The sequence below is a fragment of the Pelodiscus sinensis genome, chromosome 11 (genome assembly GCF_052426305.1).
Source record: "Pelodiscus sinensis isolate ZL-2025 chromosome 11, ASM5242630v1, whole genome shotgun sequence".
Taxonomy (NCBI): Eukaryota; Metazoa; Chordata; order Testudines; family Trionychidae; genus Pelodiscus; species Pelodiscus sinensis.
The window spans coordinates 10989688-11011399 of NC_143062.1; the positions used below are offsets into that span (position 1 = coordinate 10989688).

A 21712-nucleotide genomic window follows, 5' to 3' on the forward strand; every position below is an offset into this window, starting at 1 on the left:
TCAGTTCAAGGACCAATGCCATTTTGTCTTTATTTATAAAGATCTGGAATCACTATCTAACTGAATATCATATCTTAACTACTGAAATTAATTTTATCCACCATACTAATACAATACTGCTTTTAACAGAAAGTTTCTAGATTCAAAAAAAAGGGCAAGATAGTAAGATAGAGACTATTCAATTTAATCCCACCCCCTTTAAAAATAATTAAACTATTCTATTCTTTTCTGGTTTCCATTTTGCCAATCACTCAACTATTGTCTGACTAAATCTCACCATTCAAACTACACACCTCATATTTGAAAGCAACTCTCCCATCCTTTTTTAAATTAAAAAACAGGAAATATAGATTTGTTCCATCTAGTGACAACCAACATTTCCACTACAGTCAACATTATAAAATACTTTCAAGCAGTAGCACAACCATGCAATTCCCTTGTTTTAAAAAAAATGCTACGGTACCATATTAGTCTTCTAATGAGAAAAACAATTTGTAATTAATATTGAAATGAACATAGTCTTAAGAGTAAAACAGTAATGTTGTCCATTTATTTTTTTAACTTTGGAAATTACATATTATGAAGTCTTTCCAATTGTTTGCATAAATATTTTAAACATTTTCCCGACTACATGAAGTGCAGCAGGGAACAGACCAGGTAAGCCACATTCAAAGATGAATTTACAAACCTAATTGAGAGCTGTCTAGTTTATGACATTTCTTTGTATTTGCGTGTCTGCTTAATCTTATCATAATCACATAGAATTAACTTTCAAGTTAAAACTGTATGTGTATATTCTACCAGATGTAATCTGTGTGCAGTGTTCTACATCGGTGATTGAAGTTGATTTTAAAAGATGTGTCACCGAAGTTTTTCATTAACGTTTATTAAGCATAAATTTAGCTCATTTTCAAACTAATGACATCCTTGTTTCAAATCTATTTTCAGTGACAAACCTACTGGCAAGAATTCTGCTAATGCAAAGACTAGGTTATGTAAGAGATTTTGTGGGGGTGGAGATGGAAGAAACCTCTCCTCTTCCACTACTTGAGAATGGTCCTTCCCTCATTTGACACTTTCCAGATAAGGTTCTGAGGATCCTTCCATCCAAGGTCTATTATTTCTTCCTTGAATCTCTACCCTTTCAGTTAAAAAATGCTGAATCTATAATGTCAATTTATCCAGCTGGGATAATGAACAAGTGACTTCTTAAAAGTCTGCATAGAGGGGCATCCCCCAAACCAAACCACCCTGCTCTTAAATTGCACCAACCTATGAGCAGGGTATGCAGCTGGATCTTGCAGTCTATAAATAAGCTACAGTACCAAACCCATTCAAGTTATCAAGTTAATGTGAATTTACATACTAGTTCAGGAGGCAGGTTGCAGATCTAATACTGACTGACTTTATTCATTTACATGCAAATATAGAACCATGTTAACAGGACTTCAGGTAAGCAACTACTGTCGTTGCAAATGGGAAATAAAATGCAAACAGGATACCAAGATACGACTTTCTGTGCTTACCCACTGAGCGTGCGCAACATTTTAAAAGGCAACACTGGAGTATGCTGGGGGAGGGCGCAAAAGGGGAAAGGAGCAGCAATCTCAGAACAGGAGTAAGACAACGGCACTATCAGAGCAGTGTGGGAAAGCACAGAAATGCAACCATTCATCTTTTGCTCTGCTCGGAAATTTAATTTTTTAATGTGAAAGTTAAAACAAATGCAGAAAAATGCTGTTCTTTGTCAATGGAAATTTTGATGGTGAGGGAGTCACTTCACCAACATATACTTTAAATGAGTTTCAGGTCTGGGAGAGAACATATTGTTGAATCCCTAGCACTGAAGGCTAATATTGACCTGTAATATTGCACACAATTGTACGATTAGCCCAACAACTGGACATTTTATAGATTGCAAAGTAAGGATGAGGACTGCCTTCAAACTGGTATTTGGAGACAATATAACAATGGCAATTTCTATTCTTATCATAAGTATATATAATTGATTACCTGACCTACTGCTATACAGAAATATTTAATCAGCTGTGTGCATTTAAATGGTCTTTGAGTATAATTTAAAAAAAAATTTCCTCAGGCATTGGCAAGAAGAAACCTCACCTATGAATCTAGTAAAAATAATTATATATTCTACTGAAATTCAAGGATAAGAACTAAGCTGCTTTCAGGGTTTGAAGCCATTGGTAAACTGATGCCCAAATAACTTCTGGCTAGTCGTTTTGACTAGTCATATTTCACCAGGTAAATCTTTTGCTGCTTGTTCATTATGCTGTATATGTTGTTCTGTCAACATTTATTAACATTCCAACAGACAACTGGGATCTACCTGGTACAATCAGCAGCATGGCACACATGTTACAGTTAGACATACCTGGAACATTCAGCAACAGTCAAGCAGCTAAGCTACAAACAAGTTTCAAATACTTCTGTAACATCTGGTTAAACTGCGAGAACATGAGGATGAAATAATGAGTGAATGAGAGGACATTCTTACCCGGTGGTGGGATGCCTGGGATGCCTGGCATACCTGGCGGAAGTTGGTGGGGTGGGGGCACCCCAGGGTGAAGTGGCTGCATGCTGCCCATGCTAACAATGCCATCAACTGGGCCCTGCAAAGGTGGCAGCACTGGCGGATAGCCACCTATCATGCCTTGAAGGACACAACAAATTTCAAACATGCATCAATAACATGCAATATGATCTAAATAATAAGACATGCACGACCCACAAATAAGCACCTTTAGTACAGCAAGACAATACTACAATTAGTATCTTGCAAGAATGAACAAAATAAAAATAAAAGTTATAAATATGAAATACCATACTTTGGATGAATTAGTATTTAGTGTATTTGTAATGTTCTTCATGGAACAAAAAAGCTGAATGTTCAAATACACGTTAACATAAGGAATACATTCAGCCACAATTAAATGTTACTAATGTGAAAGAATTTTAAGGTAGCATTAAGTTCTGCCATTTGTATTCAAATTAACAGCATAACACTCAGGACATCAATTTATGCACATCCATACTTTATGGGATAGCTCTATGGCCAAACCTAATTGGAGTGTATACAATTCTCTAAGCATTTTTCTATGCTCTGCATGCGGAAATCCTCTATCAAGAGTATTTATAATGCATGCTCTTTAACTCAATATAATGGATTGTGTTTTGGGTAGTTTTTTAAAAAATTACCTTCTATACAACCTGAGCAAATGTTTAAGTGGAAGATAAAAATGTGATCATTCTGACTGTGCTGGGCCATATCAATGTTCACCCCAAGCAATCCCACTGAAGTAAAATGATTTACATGGTACATAAAAATCAAGGCAAGAATTTGACCTCTGATACTTCCTAGGCCTCATAATAAAGAAAAAGATACCATGATGACTATACTGGACCATCTGCCAACAATCTCAATTCTTTGGGAGTCAGGAAGACCACAAGTACAGTACCATCAGTAAGCAAGCTGGAACAGGTGTGTATTGTGTTTATTAATCTCTAGAATTTTAACTTGTTGTTTCCAGTCCCTTGATGTTTGCTAACATTACCATGCAAAATGATCAAATAGCTAAGAAAAGATGTTATGAAAACTATGATAAGATGACTCAGGATTGGAGAAGGTTCTAAAGAGCAGAAGATAAGAGTAAATATGCAAAATACTGAAGAATCTACAGTACATGCTGAAAAACCATGTCTAAAGTCTCTATCGCACTGACAATGAACAACCCATATAAAAGACACCTTGAAGAATGCAGATTTTTCTGGATCAAGACCTATGGATAACTCTCAATAGTTCTTATTGATCACTCTCTCTCTAATAGAACTAATGAGTTTTGAAGCAAAGGGCATTTGTAGCTGAAAAACAGCAAGTAGCCAAGACACAGCGGTTTGGTCCCACTCAAATTACAAGTTTCTTTAGACGAACAAAAAAAATTAGCTCAACGTTTTAAATGTACTAGATGTCCATTTCAAATATTTTTGAACTGTCTCTATGAATTTATCAATATATTTCAATGCACATTTTAATTAAAAAAAATTAAAATCAGACAAAAATATCCATATACTAAGTGGTCCCAAAGTAGCATGAAAGTCCTACTACATCAGCTTGCAGTCAAATCTTCAAATCAGATACTTGAATCTTTCCTTTCAAATTCAAAAGCTTATTTATGCTGCATGACTAATGGAATACTGACTCAACAGCCAATTGACTTAATATAACTGCAGTGAAATCTTCAGTAAGGGTCACTTCCAGTAGCCCAGCTCATAGTTTATGTGACTACTTTTCATATTTCAATGTGCAGTTTCCACTACAGTTTTGATTAATAAAAATAAATCTAATAGGTAACCTATTTTTGGGCTCCTTGGGTATCTGTTTACATCTTCTGAATGAATTGTACTTTCCCTCATTCTCCATATAAGCCACAGTTATTTACAGAAGCTCTTGTGCATATATAGTTTTACAAGAGACTGAAGATTTGTTTCCTAAACATGCATCTTAGAAAGCGATAGGATTTCTCAGATGCTGTACAAGAGTCTTGTAAATAGCCGCACAGAATTATTTCACGCAGATGAAAGTAACAGAACTGAATATATATGGTCCTTAATTTTTCTATCACCTCATTACTAAAAGACTCCTGAAGACTGGGAAGCTGACAACTCCATTATCAGTTGTAAGGAAATTATCTGAAAGTATTTTGCATGATATAACGAAGACACACTTTGGAAATTAATTTGTATCCGTTTGAATTATGAGTTTTGCATTTGAAGACCTCACCACAAGAGCTAAAGTAAATAGTAAATATTACATGCAGAACTTAAGGTTTCACAGGGTGCATTACTGGCTATGAAAAGATTCCCCACAAAAAATGTAAATTGATGGTCAATATAAAGACACGAAAGGCTGAAATTTGCAACTTCCCTTGCTTGTATAAAACAAGGATCAATATATAATAAATGTGGTGGTGGGGAACTTTGTTTATAACATATGCAAATGATCTGGATGAGAATGTAAGAAAGCAAAATCTGTTAAAGGAATAACAACTGAACGCAAAAGATGAACAACCAGATTCAGAGAATTTCAGAGAAAAACCTGAATTTCTTAACAGGTCTGAGATACTAAAAGACAAATGCAATTTACTGTAAACAAATGCTTTGCAGTCTGGATATCATAAGCCAAATAAGAAACGTGTATTTAATTGAACATCCATGCACCCTACTGACCAGAGAGGAATTCAGAGGTCATAACAGAAAATAAAACTTCAAACTACCAGCTTTAAGTATGGATGCAGCCTTAAAAAATAACAAAAAACCCAAAATACAATACTGAGAACAAATGAAGTAACTCGAATGCATTAAGGGAGAGATAAAATATACTTTAATTGTATGTACAAAGCTCTGTTTTTAGAACTTGACTAAATTAATGTGACCTTTTTAAGTAATCGGTGACAGAATTAGATACTGGAGAAGGAAAAGACCTAATTAGCTCACATCTAATACATACTCCTGCCAACATAGGATGGATTCCCGTAACATATTCTCCAGGGCACAGTCGGATTATTACTGCTAATCACACCACCAGATAATACAGATTTGTGGAAAAATCCCTCAGAGTGCAGTTTTATTCTGTGAAGTAAATTGGTAAAAATGGCAATGTGGGATTTCATATTTATTGTCTCAATTATCCCAGATCTGTTTGCAAGAAAATAACCTTTTAAACCGACAAATCTGTAAACTCCAACTGGAATCTGAAAGTCAGGCTGGAGTTTTCAGTCTCACATGGCACCAACAATAAAAGATTTTAAACTGATCCTCCTTAACACTCCATTGAAGATGCATGCACTAAAAGAAATCCAGCTCACTTCCCTTTGCAGTTCTAATGGGAGCCAATATTTCCTTTAACAAGTAATGTGAACACAGATGAGGGAATACAAACAGGGAGCAGCTCTGCTGACTAAGGAGGAACCTATTTTACAGCCTTTTTCAGAAGAATATTAACTACTGGGAGAGGGAGGGAGGGGGGAGAATCAGGATAATTTCAAGTTTTTTATTATGAAGAAATGCTGAAGAGGCTGAGCTTTTTCTTCAGTAGGAATAGTGACCCAAGAGAAGTGTTCAGAGTTATGAAGGGGTTTGATAAAGTGGATGAGGAAAAAATGGTCATAGCTCCTACTTTTTACCTGCAACAGGTGTCAACTGCTGATTGAGCATTCCCATTGGTGTTGGTGGCGGCACCACCCCCATAAGAGCCCCAACAGGAGTGCCTGCCCGGGGGGAGGAATTCTGCTGCTGTTGCTGTGCTGCTCGTTCTCTCTCCTGCTGCTCAGCAACTTTAGCTGCCCGCTCTGTAAAAGTATTTTAGATTTTCAGTTCTGTTTTGTAACCCAGAATTCCAAAATATTATCTGTTCATTAAAGAGGACTATTAAAACACTGGCATAGTTTAGTCTAATATAAAATAGAAGAGATTATTCTACTCATACAGCATATAATTTGATTTCATTTGGCTCCCGCTAAAAACTCGTAAAGAACCTATCATGAAAAATAATCCCATCACGTTTTAAAAATGTGAAGTTTTGTTTGATTAAAAAGTTAATTTTAAAAAGTCAAACAACAGATTTAATCACAACACCAGTGTTACCAACATGACAGCAGCAGTCCAGCACTAGGCCTGGTCCACGCTAGGAAAAGTGGGCAACCTTCTCCCACTTTTGATACCACTGGTTCAGCTAAGCCAGCAGTTGCAATGTTGGGAGCTCTCATGTGCTGACGTGCCACCAGTTGCTGCTGGCATTTCAAAGTTGCTGCTGGCATTTCAAGCACTCTGTCAGTTGGACTTGCCCCACGCAAGATAAGGTCATAAGAGTGTTTAAAATGCAAATGGCAATCAATGGCCTATTTACATCAGGCCACCTCATATCCATACTACTAGTGGAGCTGAAACAATAATAGCAAGAGTGGGAAATTCTTGCAAGATTTCCCTAGTGTAGATAGGTCCTTAGTGTTTTAGAACATAACAAGCAGCAGATAGATGGACCAAAAATACTTCCTCTGCCTCTCCTCCTGTCTTCTCCCTTCCCCATCACAGTTCCCTGATGGCCAGTTCCTTTTTAGCTACAGATGTCTAACTCAAATTGTGCTGCTCTTTAGCTTGTGAATGTGACTGGTAACTAGATCAAGTTCCTCACTACTACCATAAGAATAAAAGCTCGACTGCACAGGAATCTGAGGAGAAGACAATTTTAAATGGGAAAAGGGGGTATTCCAAATGCCCGTGCAAGGTGCTATTTGGGCATGCAAGTTTCTGATTTGTTTCCTCTGAATATTATATCCTACTGAAGCAATGAGAAGCAACAAAGAATGAATGCAGCATACACCTCTGTCGATTTTAACAGCAATGAATGGTAGGACTAAAAGTTTTCTTGAAGTATGTGAAAGATGAAAATTGTTACTAAAAACATCAATAAAGGTTTCTTTGTCAAATGAAGCTAAGAAGTTCAGCAATGGGATTAAATTCTATATTTAATGACTAAACCCTAGCTTTTACCAGCATAGAATTCTAAAAGTCTTTATCACACAATTGTGTTTCATGGGTAACTTGCTTGTGCAACCCCCTAGAAGTATATAAATACACTGAAAGACCAGTTCCATTTCTTCTAGGCATTTCCTTCCGTGTTTTCACCCATCATTTCGGGAAGGGATGACGACGCATAAGAACTCCTGAATTTATTACAGGCAATCCATATAGGATTGAGAACAGAGAACACAAGCCATTTAAGGGGAGATGCCAAAGAAGGAAAGTGGACACACCTCTTCAGAGTGATTAAAGAATTTGGAGACAAGACAGAACCAGCTGCTCAGACTCTCCTTTAGTTTTGGCCTGTTAAAACAATGATAAGATAGAAGGAGAATCCCTTTAGACACTCTGCTGAATTACCACCATATTTTCTATATGACCGTAATGCTAGTAACTTCAACTCTGGAATGCTGAGTCTTGAAATAGGATTGAGACTCACCTAATGCAGGGCAATGCTACCTAAAATCTGTCTACTGATGTAAGAACGGGCACAGATCACAAAACTGTTACAGCAGTGCAGAGGTGGGACCCAGACGTAGGAAAGTTCAGCTGGGAGTCACTATAAAGTTCAGTGATTCCAACCCCAAATACTTCAGACCAGGGTATGAAACACTGGAATGACCTATTCAACATGGTTTATAAGGCTGGAAGATGCCCCTCTGCTTGAACTTCACTTTTCCTTTGCTTCATTCCTAGTGCATATTTACAAAATTCTTTACAGTGCAGCTAAGTCAGCCATGCAGGCATGTGCAGTAAGTCTATATGTGCATGAATATTGCGAAAAATTGTACAGCTTATACCCCACATGCGCAAGTTTCCATTTTCAATAGGTCAAATTCAGCCAAATCCAAACCAATTTTTACCATAAAACTGGGGGAAAAAACCCTTATAATAGAGGTGTAAAAATCACACCATATTTCAGCTTTCTATCCTACAATGCAGTGTCCACATCAGCACTTGCATGAATTTTGTGTGTTTTTATAAGGGAAGGAAAATATTTTCTTCCACCCCCACATACTCAAACAGGACAGATGTCTTGACTTTCCCTACACCCTCCACCAAAGAAACCAAACACCAGCACCCTAACTTTTAGGAGGGACCAAGCCTGGCAAATTTCAAGTTTAACTTGAAAGCTTTGGAAAGTTGTTGTAAGCAAATAAAAAAAGACAAATAAAATGGAATCACTTACGCAACTTTAACTAGAGTAGGCATTGCTGCTACCACTGTATTACAGTAGTGTACTCAGCTGGAAAAGCAAATAATCTAGCTTCTCTAATGTGAATGGGTTAAACATGCTAACCATCCTACCGTTCTTGACAGGCAATACATAAAAAGGGATCTGACAATTCTCTCATATAAGGTATTATGCACATGTATGGTGATGAACTACAGCATAGGAAAAATGTCAGACTGTATGGTTCATCCATGATGGAGCAGCATTACTGTTTCTTTTATGGAGTTTGCAACAGATAACCTGCAGCTGACTACACAGAGTCTCATTACACTTTACTACTGCAAAGAGTCATTATGGAAATCCACTGGCGGGAGACGTGATATCATGCAATTTTTTAGTTTAAAAACCAAAGCTGCTTTTGAGTTATGAGCATGCCAACAAAACATTTAAGAAAAAAGCAAACTTATAACTTAAAATGTTAAATATTATTTGTTTTAAAGCCAAAACTTCATATGCTAGCTTCCTGCATCAAGTACATTTTTTACAACAGCAGTACAATATATATCTAAAGTTTGTGCTTTACAATGAAAATGCTGACACATTCTTAACAATAGCAGCAATAGTGAATACCAGCAGAAGAGATTTAAATGATGGTGAATCTGTACGCAGGCAGGGATCTCTTGAGGAGTGTCAACTGTGACCTGAGTTTGATTAAAAGGTTCCAAGCCCACTGATGAATATCAGGTAAGAAAAGAAAAGTGTCTTATGGAGTATTTTTATGCCTGGATAATTTTGGTCTAGAGAGCATCCTAGGATTCATTTAGGGAATAGGATATGTCAACAAAATCAGATACAACTGTTGGACAATGCTAAGGTTCAGAAGAGTATATCCACAGTATTGTAATGGATTAGGTATCCTGAATTTTTATTTTATTATTTTGTCCTACTTTATTTTAGCCCAATTTTAATTAACCAAAAAACCTCTTTTACCAAGATCTGTTTCATGCCTTCTTACCTGCTTCCCACGCTTTGAACAGCCTCCCTCTCCTTGTCCACAAAGCTTTCTCGCTTGCCTTCCTCCAAGCCTCTTTAAGTCTTCCACAAATGACTCCTAAGCAGGTTTCCCTCCCAACTTTCACCCCAGCAATGTTAGCTCCATACCTCTCCACTTCTGAGTAGTTCTCTTGTTTTGTATGTCTCTGTGTTCAATCAAAAATACTTTGTGGCAGAGACACTCTCTTGTACTTCTAACGTGCAGCGTTCATATCTTGCACTATACAGTGAAATAGTGAGATATTTTCTATGTCTCTCCTACAATTCATTAACATTTATCTAAACCTTTCCACATACAAAGCTACAAAATGTATTCTTTTAATAGTTAAACCTATCTGAATAAAATTATTGCATTTGTACAGAAAGAAAAAGCAGAACAAGTATGTTATTTTAGCTTTCATTTACCTTCATACTCTGCTTTCTTGGCTGCTTCCAAGTTTCTCCATTCAGTTCCTACAAGCCTGCTGAGCTCTCCAAAGGAGTAGTCTGGGTGCTGAGCTTTAATTACAGCTCTCATCTCACTGCTAAATAGGATGTACCCACTCATGTTGATCTTCCTTTTTGATCCCTCCTTCTTTGTGCTGCCCTTGGCAGACTTTGGAGTGGACTGTAAGAAAAATGGGTTATGATCACAACTATACAATAGGCTCTTCACATGATACAAAAGCCTTTAAAAACTGTGGAAGCATCAAAACTTCCTGTGCTTCAGTAATAACCTTTCCAATACATAATGCTTTGTGGACGCACTAAGAGTGCGTCTACACAGCGGTGCTAGCTTGAAATAAGATAGTCCATTTTGAAATTTGAAATAGACCTCTATTCCAACAAGTTCCTTAATCCTCATGGAATGAGGTTTACCGGGACGTCGAAATAGCAAACCCGTTATTTCGATTGCATTTCAAAATAATAGGCTTGCCGTTAAGACGTGGAAAATGCTATTTCAGGATACTGGACGTAACCCAAAATAGCACCACTGTCTAGATGTACCCTAACTGAAATTTTGGAAACTTGTGATTGAGGGAACAAATAAAGGACCTTCTAGACCAGCAGTTTTCAATCTGTGGTCCATGGAGCCCTTGGGGCACAATGATTGCTTAAGATTTCCAAAGATGTCTGCTCTCCATTCAATTTTTTTAGGGGTTCACAAATGAAAAAAGGTTGAAAACCACTGTTCTAGATCAAGGAAGATTAATAAGATGTGGGCCATGACTCTGCAAACCGATTAAAGAAACCAAAAGGATATGCTGAGGTAAGAAAATAAATCCAATTTAATTACATCTCAAGCCTCATTCTATAAATGTCTGTGCTGCAGATATCATTTGAGTAAATACATTATATTTATGGTGACGAGCCTTACTCAAATTATTTCTAGCTTTCCTCCTTGGCTTTCCCACTCTCTCTCTAAACACTGTGTCTTGTTTCATAGATCTTCCCCCTCCCCCTTTCCTTTCTTCGCTCAACACTATTACTGGATGATCTTTTCCACTCATGCAACTAGACAATCATCTTTGGATACATCTGCACAGCAACTGGGAGCGTGCTCCCTAGCATGGGTAGACACCCATGGCTAGTTTTACCGCGCTACCCATCTAAACAGGAGGAGGTCACAGTGCAATGACATCTGAGAACCCCTTGTCTAGAAGTACTCATGTAGGATGAAGAGCTTCTGTTATTTCTTTAAATGGCTCATTAGGCTGCAACTTTATCAGCTTCAAAGTCTTCTCCTTTCCTTAGTTTTCATGGCATAATCATCAGTTAATTTTTGCTGTTTTCCCACAACTTTTGTTTGATGAAAAAGTTAATATTAACAAGCGCAAAAAGCACTCTGATGCCATCATCCACGTCCTCTGGTCCCCAATTGCACTGCTTTCTGCGGGGGTCATGCACCTGATAAGGTTCAACATTTTAATTAGGAAAAACTATCTTTTTCCATGGTGTTAGCCTACTAGTTTCCAATCACTCCGTTCTTCCATATACTGGTGTATGGTTATGTTTCCACAGCACTGAATGGTAGCTTTCAAACTCTGTGCACTGGTTGCCCCTTTCCCTCCCACAGTGCCAGAACAGAGCAATCCCGGGGGCAGCTCCACATTCTCCTCTCCTTGCCCCTTGGCCGGATCAGAGGTGGGAAGCCAGGCAGCTGCAGCTCTGGCTGGTGCCATGCAGCAGGCAGCTGTGGCTGCTGCCTGGGATTATGGCTGCTCCTCAGCTCACACAGCCGGTAAGAGATGCACAGGCAGACACACACAGCTGTGAGGTCAGCAGATCTCTTGGGGAGCAGGGGAGTTCTTCTGGCACACAGCCCCTAGCTCCCCCGGCCCCCCCACTCACACACAGCTCCTAGCGAACCCCCCTGCCTAAACCAACCTACTTCCTGCTCTCACACAGCCCCTAGTGTACCCCCTGCTCACACACACAGCCCCCAGCTACCCCTTCCTGTACCATTAGGGTTGCCAGATGGTTGAAACAAAAATACCAACCCCCCCTCCCCCGCCAAAAAAAACAGGAAAAAATTCTGTTGAAGGGGGGGAAAAAAGGGGAGGGGGAGACCAAAGTTGTTGGGGGGTGTGTGGGGGGGAAGGGACGCCAAGGACTTAAGCCAAAATAAAATAAAATAAAATTAATTAAAATAAAACAGCATGTCCCCTTAAAGTGCAGGGATAGGAACAGCACTAAGCTGAACACTAAGACCCAAGGGAAGCCTTGCTTCCCCCAGCTCTTTTGGCCAGCAGCCATTTTGTGCCGGCAGCCTTGGGGAACCAGCTAAGCATGGGGGCTGGGTTGGGAGAATGGGGGTGGGTTGGGGGGGGGGGGGGGAGAGGCCGGGTGCTGAGTGTTTGTAGGGTTGCCAGGTGCCCGGCATTTTCGCCTCCTGGCCGGGAAAAAATACAGAAAATACCCGACATTTTAGATGTCCGGTATTATCTGAATTTTTTTTACCGGACAGGAGCCAAAAATACTGGGGCTGTCCGGGTGAATACCGGACACCTGGCAACCCCATGTACCATCAATCTTTTTGAGCTCAACTTTTGGAGTTGAACTTTTGGCAGGCTGGCTGGTCTGCTGAGGTGAGTCAAGAGGTAGAAGTGCCTCCCTTGACTCTGCTATCTGGAGCTGGTCCAAGTCCCACTGGCTCCTATCCCTCCACAAAATAGAAGTCAAACTATGCCCATGCCCGAGGGCCCATCCCTAGCCCGGAGCTCCGAGTCTCCCTCTTGCCCGCATGTTGAAGGGGGTCAGAAAGAAAAAGTTTGAGAATCCTTGACCTAGACATCTTTATACAGAAAGAATTAATCGATGGCCTGCCCACCTTCCAGGCGCTTAGGTTCAAGCAAGCCCATGCTGCAGGTCACAATTTCACCCACTCCTCTTTTCCATCTATTAGCCACGTACCTGTCTCCACTCACAAAGACTCTGGCTCATTCCTTTCCCCATCTATCAGGCTTTTAGACAGTTATGTAATTTGACTGTTTCCTAACCGGAACACCACAAGACTTGAAGTTCTCATAGACTCATAGACTTTAAGGTCAGAAGGGACCATTATGATCATCTAGTCTGACCATTTCCCTTTCAAAGACTTCAGAATAAAGTCTTAATTCAGATTGAAATTACAGTCTAGCAACCCAAATATTGACAGATGACTAGTAATTTTCAGTGCCTCACTTTTAGTGCCAAAAGAGACTTATTTTTCTGAGTGGGAATTCAGTATTTCAGGGTATCAAGCAGAGCACCCACCTATCACAAACCACTTTTCAAAGTTATGCTGCATGTTTCGTTATAAGAAAGGAACTTCAAATATCTATTATGTTCATGTAAATTCAGAGTATCAGGAGTTCAGTCAACATCCATACACACAATAAAATCCACTAGCCTGTTTTAGAACTCGTTCTATGAGAAAATAACACCCCAGTCACATAATAGTGTAAGTTTGCTTTAAATATATCTCCCCATTTGAATGTATTTGACACTACAGCAATACGTGCCAGGTTAGAACACAGAAATGTTCTGGGAAATTATTCCCTGGGCTGCTAAGATTAAACAAACCTCCTTGGTGGATAGAACTACACTTATTTTGGTTTTGTTTATTATTAGGGGGGTGGGGCAAGGACAGAGAATACACTCTAGTTTTTACCTGTGGTGGAGTGTATGGCATTATATCCAGTTCACTTGACAGGGGAGTCTGAAGCTGAGGCATAGATGGTGCTTCGATGATTTCACCTTCTTCTTCTGCCATCTCTTCAATGTCCTCGTCGCCCCCTTCCAATTCAGCAAATTTTGCTTCTAGTTGCTGAATCTTTTTCTCCAGCAGTGGAGATGGCTCCTTCTGAGGAACTATAGGTTTTCTGAGGGGAGAAAAAAAAAGGAAAAAACAATTATTCTCTGCATGACAGGTCAATCATAGACCTTTCTCAGCAGGTATGTCTGCACTGCATGTTTGGGAGCAGTTGGGAGCATGTTTTTCCCAGCTTGGGTAGAGAGATACGGGTTAATTTTGCTCACACTTGCATGCTAAAGGTAGCAGGGTAGGTGGGGATAACAAGCTACCTGAGTATGTAGCCAAGGGAACAGGTGCGTTTGTACTCAGACATGTGCTAGCTCTGCTTGGCTAGTGCACTGAAAATAGCAGTGTACCCAGGTAAAAGCTTGGGCTAGCTACCCAAGCTCAAACCCACCTGGCTCCTGGGCTGTGCCCTTGGGAGTCTAGCCCAAGCTGCTGCCTCAACGACACTGCTATTTTTAGCTGGCTACCTCAAGCAAACCTAATATGGGTCCGTCTACACAAACAGGGAAACAAATGAATATTTCTCTTGATAATACCGTCCACCAATTGGGAGGATATTTGGGCCTCACTCTGATACCCTTACATGGCACGGAACACTATTATTTTGTATAGATCCCAAATGTAACAGCTTTTACCAAAACCTGGAGTTCAGTGGACAGGAGGGAAGCAAAATATGAAGGTAACAGCTGAGATTATTTCTAAATATTTGTGATCACTCTGATCTGATCCTTACTTGTTACAATTTTGAATCGTGGAATAGAAAAAAAGAAGTGTTTTTTCCAATCATATTTTACCTAAAGTAGTAAATTTCATCATCCACTACTTTTGCAGACAGTGAAAACCTCTTAAGCCCTTTAAATTTTTTCATCTGTTTGTCACTTTCATTGTAGCGGCTCTCACACAGTAAAACATCATTTTCAGAGATCTCTGTTGGTCTACAAGACAGGAAATCCTTGAATGACAACACAGCACATTTTCCTGCAAAAGTAAGAGAGAAGGGAAAGGAATAGTCGTACCCTGATGTCATAGCTCTAACATGAAGTATTTCACAAAGACCGGAGAAACTCAGTTTTCCACCCATCTCATACATTCTGAAGATTCATGGTGTTTCACTGTATTCAATGGAACACACACACACACACTCACACTCACTCTCTCACTGCACTTTGCTCATAGTAACAATCATATGATCTATCAGAGGAGTGCTGCACTCACACACACACTCAACAGAGATCATTACGAAAATAAAAAAGGACAGGAGAATCAGAAAACAAAAAGCCTGATTAAAAATAATTGAGATAAAAAATGTTTTGGTGTGATAGACCTTAATCCCCAGCCCCCCAAACAGAATTTCTAAATAAAAAAAGTATTTTTAAAAGAACCCAATACAGCAGAATACCATTTATTTGAGTCTCCACTATCTGGCTCTTCACATTAACTGAACCACTTGCCACTTGTGCGGCTGACAGGTGGAGACTTGGTTTATCCAATCTGGCCCTGATCCCAATTAGATCAGATAATCAGGGTTCACTGTTTTTAGAAAGCCTAAAAATGAGCAATTAAATAATCCACAGCAAATTACATACGGCCACAAAATATTTCATTACTATCATTCAACTGAATTTATTGTTGCATCCCAAACATGGCAAAAACATATCCAACAAGTCAAAATAAATTACTGAGTTTAAAACCCCTGTTTTTTATTCAAGGGATAATTTCCCACTACCTCCTAATACCTTACAATGTGCTTTTTTCAGACATCAGACTGGAATAAAGAAGTCCCTGTGGACTTCATAGTCTTCTGCTTCCTACTTATAGGGGCTCTGTATTTGATTTTAAAATAAATATAGTTCATAGAACTGGAAGAGACCTCAGAAGGTCATCAAGTCAAATCTCATGTTACAGTACTGATTGAACCTTTCTAGTCCAGCACCCTTGAGACCTGACCAGTTCCAAATTTTCCTGACCACAGGAGGTCAATATTGTCTAGCAGCATTGCCAACACTGCCACTGCTTCCTGGGCTCTTAGAAGACATTTGGGGTACATTAGAGCTAAATCACAGCACAGAACACTGAAAGCCAGAACTCGTGGCTGTAAACAAACTTTATGGGACTACAGGAAACTTGGCCACACGCATGAAAAGTGAACATCCGGCTAACTTAAATCATTCTGGATGACAGATGTTTCCAGACCAGAGAGTTCTGGACTAGAGAGGTTCAACCTGTAGGAATACATGAAAGGGATGGATCTTGCAGAAAGCCCTAACGGCGATTAATTATGAAACCCAAAAAAGTAACTTTGGGTAACGTATCCATTCTTTCCCTCGACATAGTACAAGAAAAAAAATTAAATAGAACCACACACAGCTACGATTTTAGACTAAAAAAAAAACAACCCACCACACTCCCACAGGAAAAGAGTTAGCCAACTGAATTTAAAATGGTAAATACATACCTAGAATGCACGTCATGGGACACGTCTCTTCAAGGTTACTCAAAAATACTTCCTTCTTGTAGAACATTTTAGTTGGTTCATGTTCAGTTTCTTCTGGGTGTATGAAGATTGGGCCGAAGAAATATGCAGCTCCATCCCGTACCCACATCTTTTCAATTCTAAAAAAGAAAACAAACCATTGATAAAGAAATAAAAGGACTTTCCCTCTCCTATAACAGACACAGTAGGTGGTTATGAAAGCTGTCATTAAAAGATGGATATATTAAAAGAGTCAAGAACTCTATATGCACTTAAAAATGGGAATACTACAGTTATTAGTTGGTTAAGTAGTACTTTACTTCATTTATATAATTTATTACTGCTACTTAATTACTGTCACTTAAAGCTCCAATCTCAATTTTAAGGTCTTTGAATCACTATTGTGCAATACAACAGTAGCCCAACACCTTCTCCCACATTAGGACAATTATATTCTGACCTAGGACAGGCAAAAGAAAAATAATCAGCACATCCACCATATTACTATTTGACTGGTAGGCTTCCACCTCAAATATTCTATGAAGTGTGCGCAGTGTTTCATAAAGAGGATGGTTCCTTCTGTTCCTTTCTTGAATTTTAATATATAGATGTCTTTTTATAATACAGGTCGATTTTAGTTGTCTAATTATGCCAATTTCATCGCTACAATTTATAAATTAAGAAAATACATCTACCTGCCAACCCGAGGTCGCACTAAGCCATGTGACTTTATAAAGACACAGTCCCCAACCTTAAGCCACATATCATTATAACGGAGTTGTTCAAAGTAGTGGCAACCAGGTTCTCCATTTGACATTTCCACTGGAACATCTTCTTTCTCCTACATCAACACATATATATTAAAAAAACTAGTGAGATTAAGGAAATAGACTATAGAAGAAGTAAAAAGGTGCTAGAGTAAATAAAAGGGAAATTTACTGTGCCTTAATTTTATTTCCAGTCAGTTAAAAAGTAAACTCAAATATCGAAAAAATTTAAGTCCAGCAATCTGAAAACGAAAAGGCTGAGTCCGCATTACAGCTGAAGGTCAACTAAAGGTACGCAATTCCAGCTACATAAAAAAGGAACTGGATTTAACATACCTCAAGCCAAGCTTTGGCACCATCTTCACAGTGGGTGGTCAATGGGAGAAATGCTCCCACAGACTTCTCTTAGTTCCACTGTCGACAGAGGCACCATCAGTGTTTGATTTAGCATAAGCCTGGGCAAAATGTGGCCCGCAGGCTGGATCCAGCCCGCAAAAGCAGTGGGGAGCCCTAGGCAGGCTCCCCTGCTTACCCGCAGCCCCTCATGCTGTACAGAAATGTGGCTGCTGGGCTTCCTTTCTCTTTCAAAACTGGAGGGGAGGAAGAAGTTTCAGGAGCCACCCAGTGCCCAGCACAATCCTATTGGCTGTTTTCTGTCCAGAAACCAGCCAATGGGATCTGCTTGTTTGAATAATAGGCTGCCAAGAAGAACCACACTCCCTCTCCTCAGCTCAGTTAATCACTATGCACATGCCCAGGCAAACAGGCAGGCAGGCTGGCTAGGAAACATTTTAAGCTCTGCAAGCCTTAGCTCTGCAGGTAGGCAGTCCGATTGGGCTGCTGGCTGGTAAGTCTCCTGGTCACAGCCTGCCTTTGGCACCCCAGCCCCTCCCTGTCCCAACTCTGACTCCCCACTCAATATACCCAAATCCTCTGTCTCCTTCTTGCAGCCATAACCCCTCCCAGATATGGCACCCCAATTTCCTGCCCCAGATCACAATCCCCTTCTACCCTAGGTCACATCCCAAACCCCTGCACTCCAGTCCCCTGCCCTAGGTCACAACTGCCTCCTTCAGCCAAACTCCTTCCCAGACTCCAGTCTCCCGCCTGCACCCCAATCCCTTACCCCAAGCTCCCCTCTGCACCCATCCTCCATCTCAGACCCTGCACCTCCTCAATTAATATCATGGAAGACTGCGGCCCTCGACCACTTTCCAAATTCTTGGAGTGGGCCCCCGTCACAAATTATTGCCCACCCTTGATTTAGCGGGTCTTTACTAGACCCACTAAATCGAACTCCGGAAGATCAACCGCCACAGCATTGATCTTGTGGGAAGTGAAGATGTGGCTTGTGAAAGTGGTTAGCTTTGCAATTCCAAATAAAAAGATGCTGTTTTCCCATATAATCAATTTGATTGTCCTTTGGCACTTTGTCTGTTTATTGATATCAAAGTCATTAATTGGCTATCTTGTATGGTTAAAGCAAAACTACAATATTCTTCACTTTGTTTTTATGATGATGTGGTCAGGGGAAATGAAATTAGGTATTTGGTCAAATTACTATGGGTGAAGGCATTCACTGTTCAGACCTTAAATAGCACAATTACCACCATAATGCAGATACAAATTTCCTACTGTTTGTCATATAATTCCCATTTTTACATCCAAAACTCACATCATATCTCTCTGTATCGAGTCAAAAGACAATACTTTTTCCCTAATACATTATCAAGAAAAATGTCCTTAGGAATGCCATTTATCTGACTGTTAGATATTTTAAACCATCAAACTATAAATAAACCATGTTTGACATCATAAAATGTCACAGAGAAGCCTATGATACCACTAAGTAATGATTGTTGCTCTCTTTCTATTTAATGAAAGCTTGTCACACCTAAAAGCTAAATATAAATGATATCTACAATAAATAGGTTAAGTTGAAAATAAAATTTTCAGCCTCACTGATTGGTCTAGTCTAGCTTTTGGACAGACTTAAGCTGATTTTTTTTAAACGGATTAAGAAAAAACCTAACACAATGAGAAAATGGTCATTTGAAATGCAGTTTAGTACTTAAATACAATATGTATTTTGAAGTAACTGGAGAACTCCAAAGGCATTAAAAAACATACACGATGGGTTTAAGAAAGTCGGAGGCAAGTAGTTAACATTCTCAACACACAAACAGGGGTAGCACTTATTTGAATCAATACTTCAATTATTTATATGCAGGATGCATACACAAATTTTAGATGTAATATTTTTACACATTTTAAGAGATTGATTATCATTTCTTATTTCTCTAATAATTTAGCTTTTTGGAAGGATGTGAGACCTAAAACATGAATGTTCACATTTTTCATCATCTATGAACTGAAATCCAGTTAATTCAATATCCACCTTATTTTCTTACCTACCTTTTCAAGACTAAGGATACCGTCTCCCACTTTATTATCCTCTAAGGTTTCGGTGTGTTTCTCATCTTCCACTTTGTCTGTATTAGCAAACACAGAAGCGACACGGACCACAGGCAGGGGTACATCTCGAGGGACAAATCTTACAGAGCTAATGGGCATGGTCCACAGTTTAATCTTCTTAAAAGACTTTGTCTTTGCAGAGTAACGTGACTCACAGACGTACACATCCTCGTCTCTAAAGTTTTCTGGACATAATTTAAAATATTCCTGTTAAGAGAGAAGGGAAGGGATCATTTCAGACGAAAATGTCAAGAAACAAACATGGACACAGAAATTACATATACCAGCTTGATTTTTGTTCTGCACTTGCCAGAACAAAAAAAGCCCATCACAGAAGTACAATCTATTCACTAAGTTTCTCTCTTTGGGTTTGATATCTGAGTTACTAAACAAAAATGAACAACAGTTTTTTTTAAATGTGTGAGGATAAATTCAGTGCAAGGTATCAGAATTACATTATATACTAATTATTATACCAACCAGGTATTATAATAATTTCTGGCTGTATTTCCCCAACATTAACTTGCCAGTATGTTTGAACTCTAAGCAGAAAGGCCACCACTGAGTTGAGAGGAATGAAAGTTCCATGTCCATTAATCTTAGATTATTATACAAAGATGCTAATTGGAGCCCACTGTCATAGTGATTGTGTGAGTTACAGAAACAAGGCATCGAATAAGAACTGGACTGAGACAGCTGATTCATTCTACACAGTCCAAAAAGGATTCCAATCAAAAGAACATCCAACACAACTAACCTAGATGGAATCAAACTGTGGTGTAGAAGTGAAACTCTATACCTTATTATCATTCCCCCAAGCTATCCAGGCCTCGTTCCTATAAAAACTAAAGCTGAACATTTTGAGGGAAAATTGCAATTTCTTTATTTCTTTCTCAAAATATCAGCACATTTGATAACAATTTGTGTGTGAGATTTCTATCGCCAAACTGACTAAGAAACATGTAAATTAATGTCATTCTGTGTCTACTATGAGGAACTACAATGTATCAAGCTATAAGACATGATAGGGGAAAAAGGTTAGGCCATACAGGTACTGTAAAAGTCTTTGAATCTTTTTAAAAAATAGTGCACAAATCAGTAATTAGTTTAACAAATTAGTCCATTTAATCTCTCACCTTAACAAACATTACCACACATTTGCCTAGAATTTTGCTAACGGGAACTTTATTATAGTAGTCACTCTTAAAAACTTCCTTCTCCAGAAATTTTCGTGTTGCAAGATGGAATGTTTCATTTGGTCGATAAAACCAGCAGCCATACAACCATTTTTCCCCTAAAAGCAAAAAACAGTATATATTTTCTATTGCACAAGGAAGTAAAGCCAGTAATAGATTGCATTAATAATCAAACAAATATATAGCAGTACCTGATATATCTAAACCTCACTGATCCTAACTAGAGCAATGTTTCCCAACTTTTTCAGATAAATGAAGTTTGGATAACTAAGAAGTTGACTGGCTGGTTTCTCCTATGGAAGTATGAATCACAAGAACACAACGGGAATTAACGCCACCAAGCTAGTTGGCCTTAAGGAACACCGTCTGCTGTCCATAAATTCTGGCTCAGCTGGCCTTGAAAATTATGCTCAAGGTCAGGAAAAAGCCTGTGAATCTGTCACTCCTGACGACAGTATTAGAAAATGTGGGGCACCCCCCACAGATCTCTGGATAACAGATTGCAATGTATATGTTTAATAATAACTCCTTTCCTCTTTGTCATCTCCTTTTGATAGCATCACTCTGTGACTTCACAGTTTCCATATACACTATTAATGGACACTACCATCAGCAATAGCCACTTTTTCTAGTTTGGACAAGGCCCTTCTCTTCCTCCCTAGCTGACTCAAACACAGTGTTGGTGGGTTCTGGAAG

At 39.0% G+C, this 21712-nt stretch overlaps 1 protein-coding gene and 1 long non-coding RNA gene across 25 annotated transcripts in view; one reads left to right on the top strand and one right to left on the bottom strand.

The window, feature by feature from the left end:
• The window catches only part of PBRM1 (polybromo 1), an 89984-nt gene that overhangs the window by 6932 nt on the left and 61340 nt on the right, over window positions 1-21712 (bottom strand). For 15 of the 24 annotated variants that reach the window (XM_075939398.2, XM_075939397.2, XM_075939393.2 and 12 more), the window contains 9 exons: window positions 20957-21114; window positions 19761-20027; window positions 17274-17419; window positions 16561-16718; window positions 14900-15083; window positions 13956-14166; window positions 10229-10430; window positions 6201-6365; window positions 2516-2671 (listed from right to left, as the gene is read on the bottom strand). In XM_075939398.2, coding sequence (XP_075795513.2) covers window positions 2516-2671; window positions 6201-6365; window positions 10229-10430; window positions 13956-14166; window positions 14900-15083; window positions 16561-16718; window positions 17274-17419; window positions 19761-20027; window positions 20957-21114 — 1647 coding nt within the window. The remainder of the gene's footprint in view (window positions 1-2515; window positions 2672-6200; window positions 6366-10228; window positions 10431-13955; window positions 14167-14899; window positions 15084-16560; window positions 16719-17273; window positions 17420-19760; window positions 20028-20956; window positions 21115-21712) is intronic. The other 9 variants (XM_075939410.2, XM_075939409.2, XM_089781070.1 and 6 more) reach the window with 3 other exon arrangements.
• Window positions 974-21399, top strand: LOC149523780 (uncharacterized). The gene is made up of 5 exons (XR_016350414.1): window positions 974-1112; window positions 3380-3499; window positions 9385-9514; window positions 10961-11072; window positions 21265-21399. It is a non-coding gene; the product is annotated as an uncharacterized LOC149523780 (long non-coding RNA).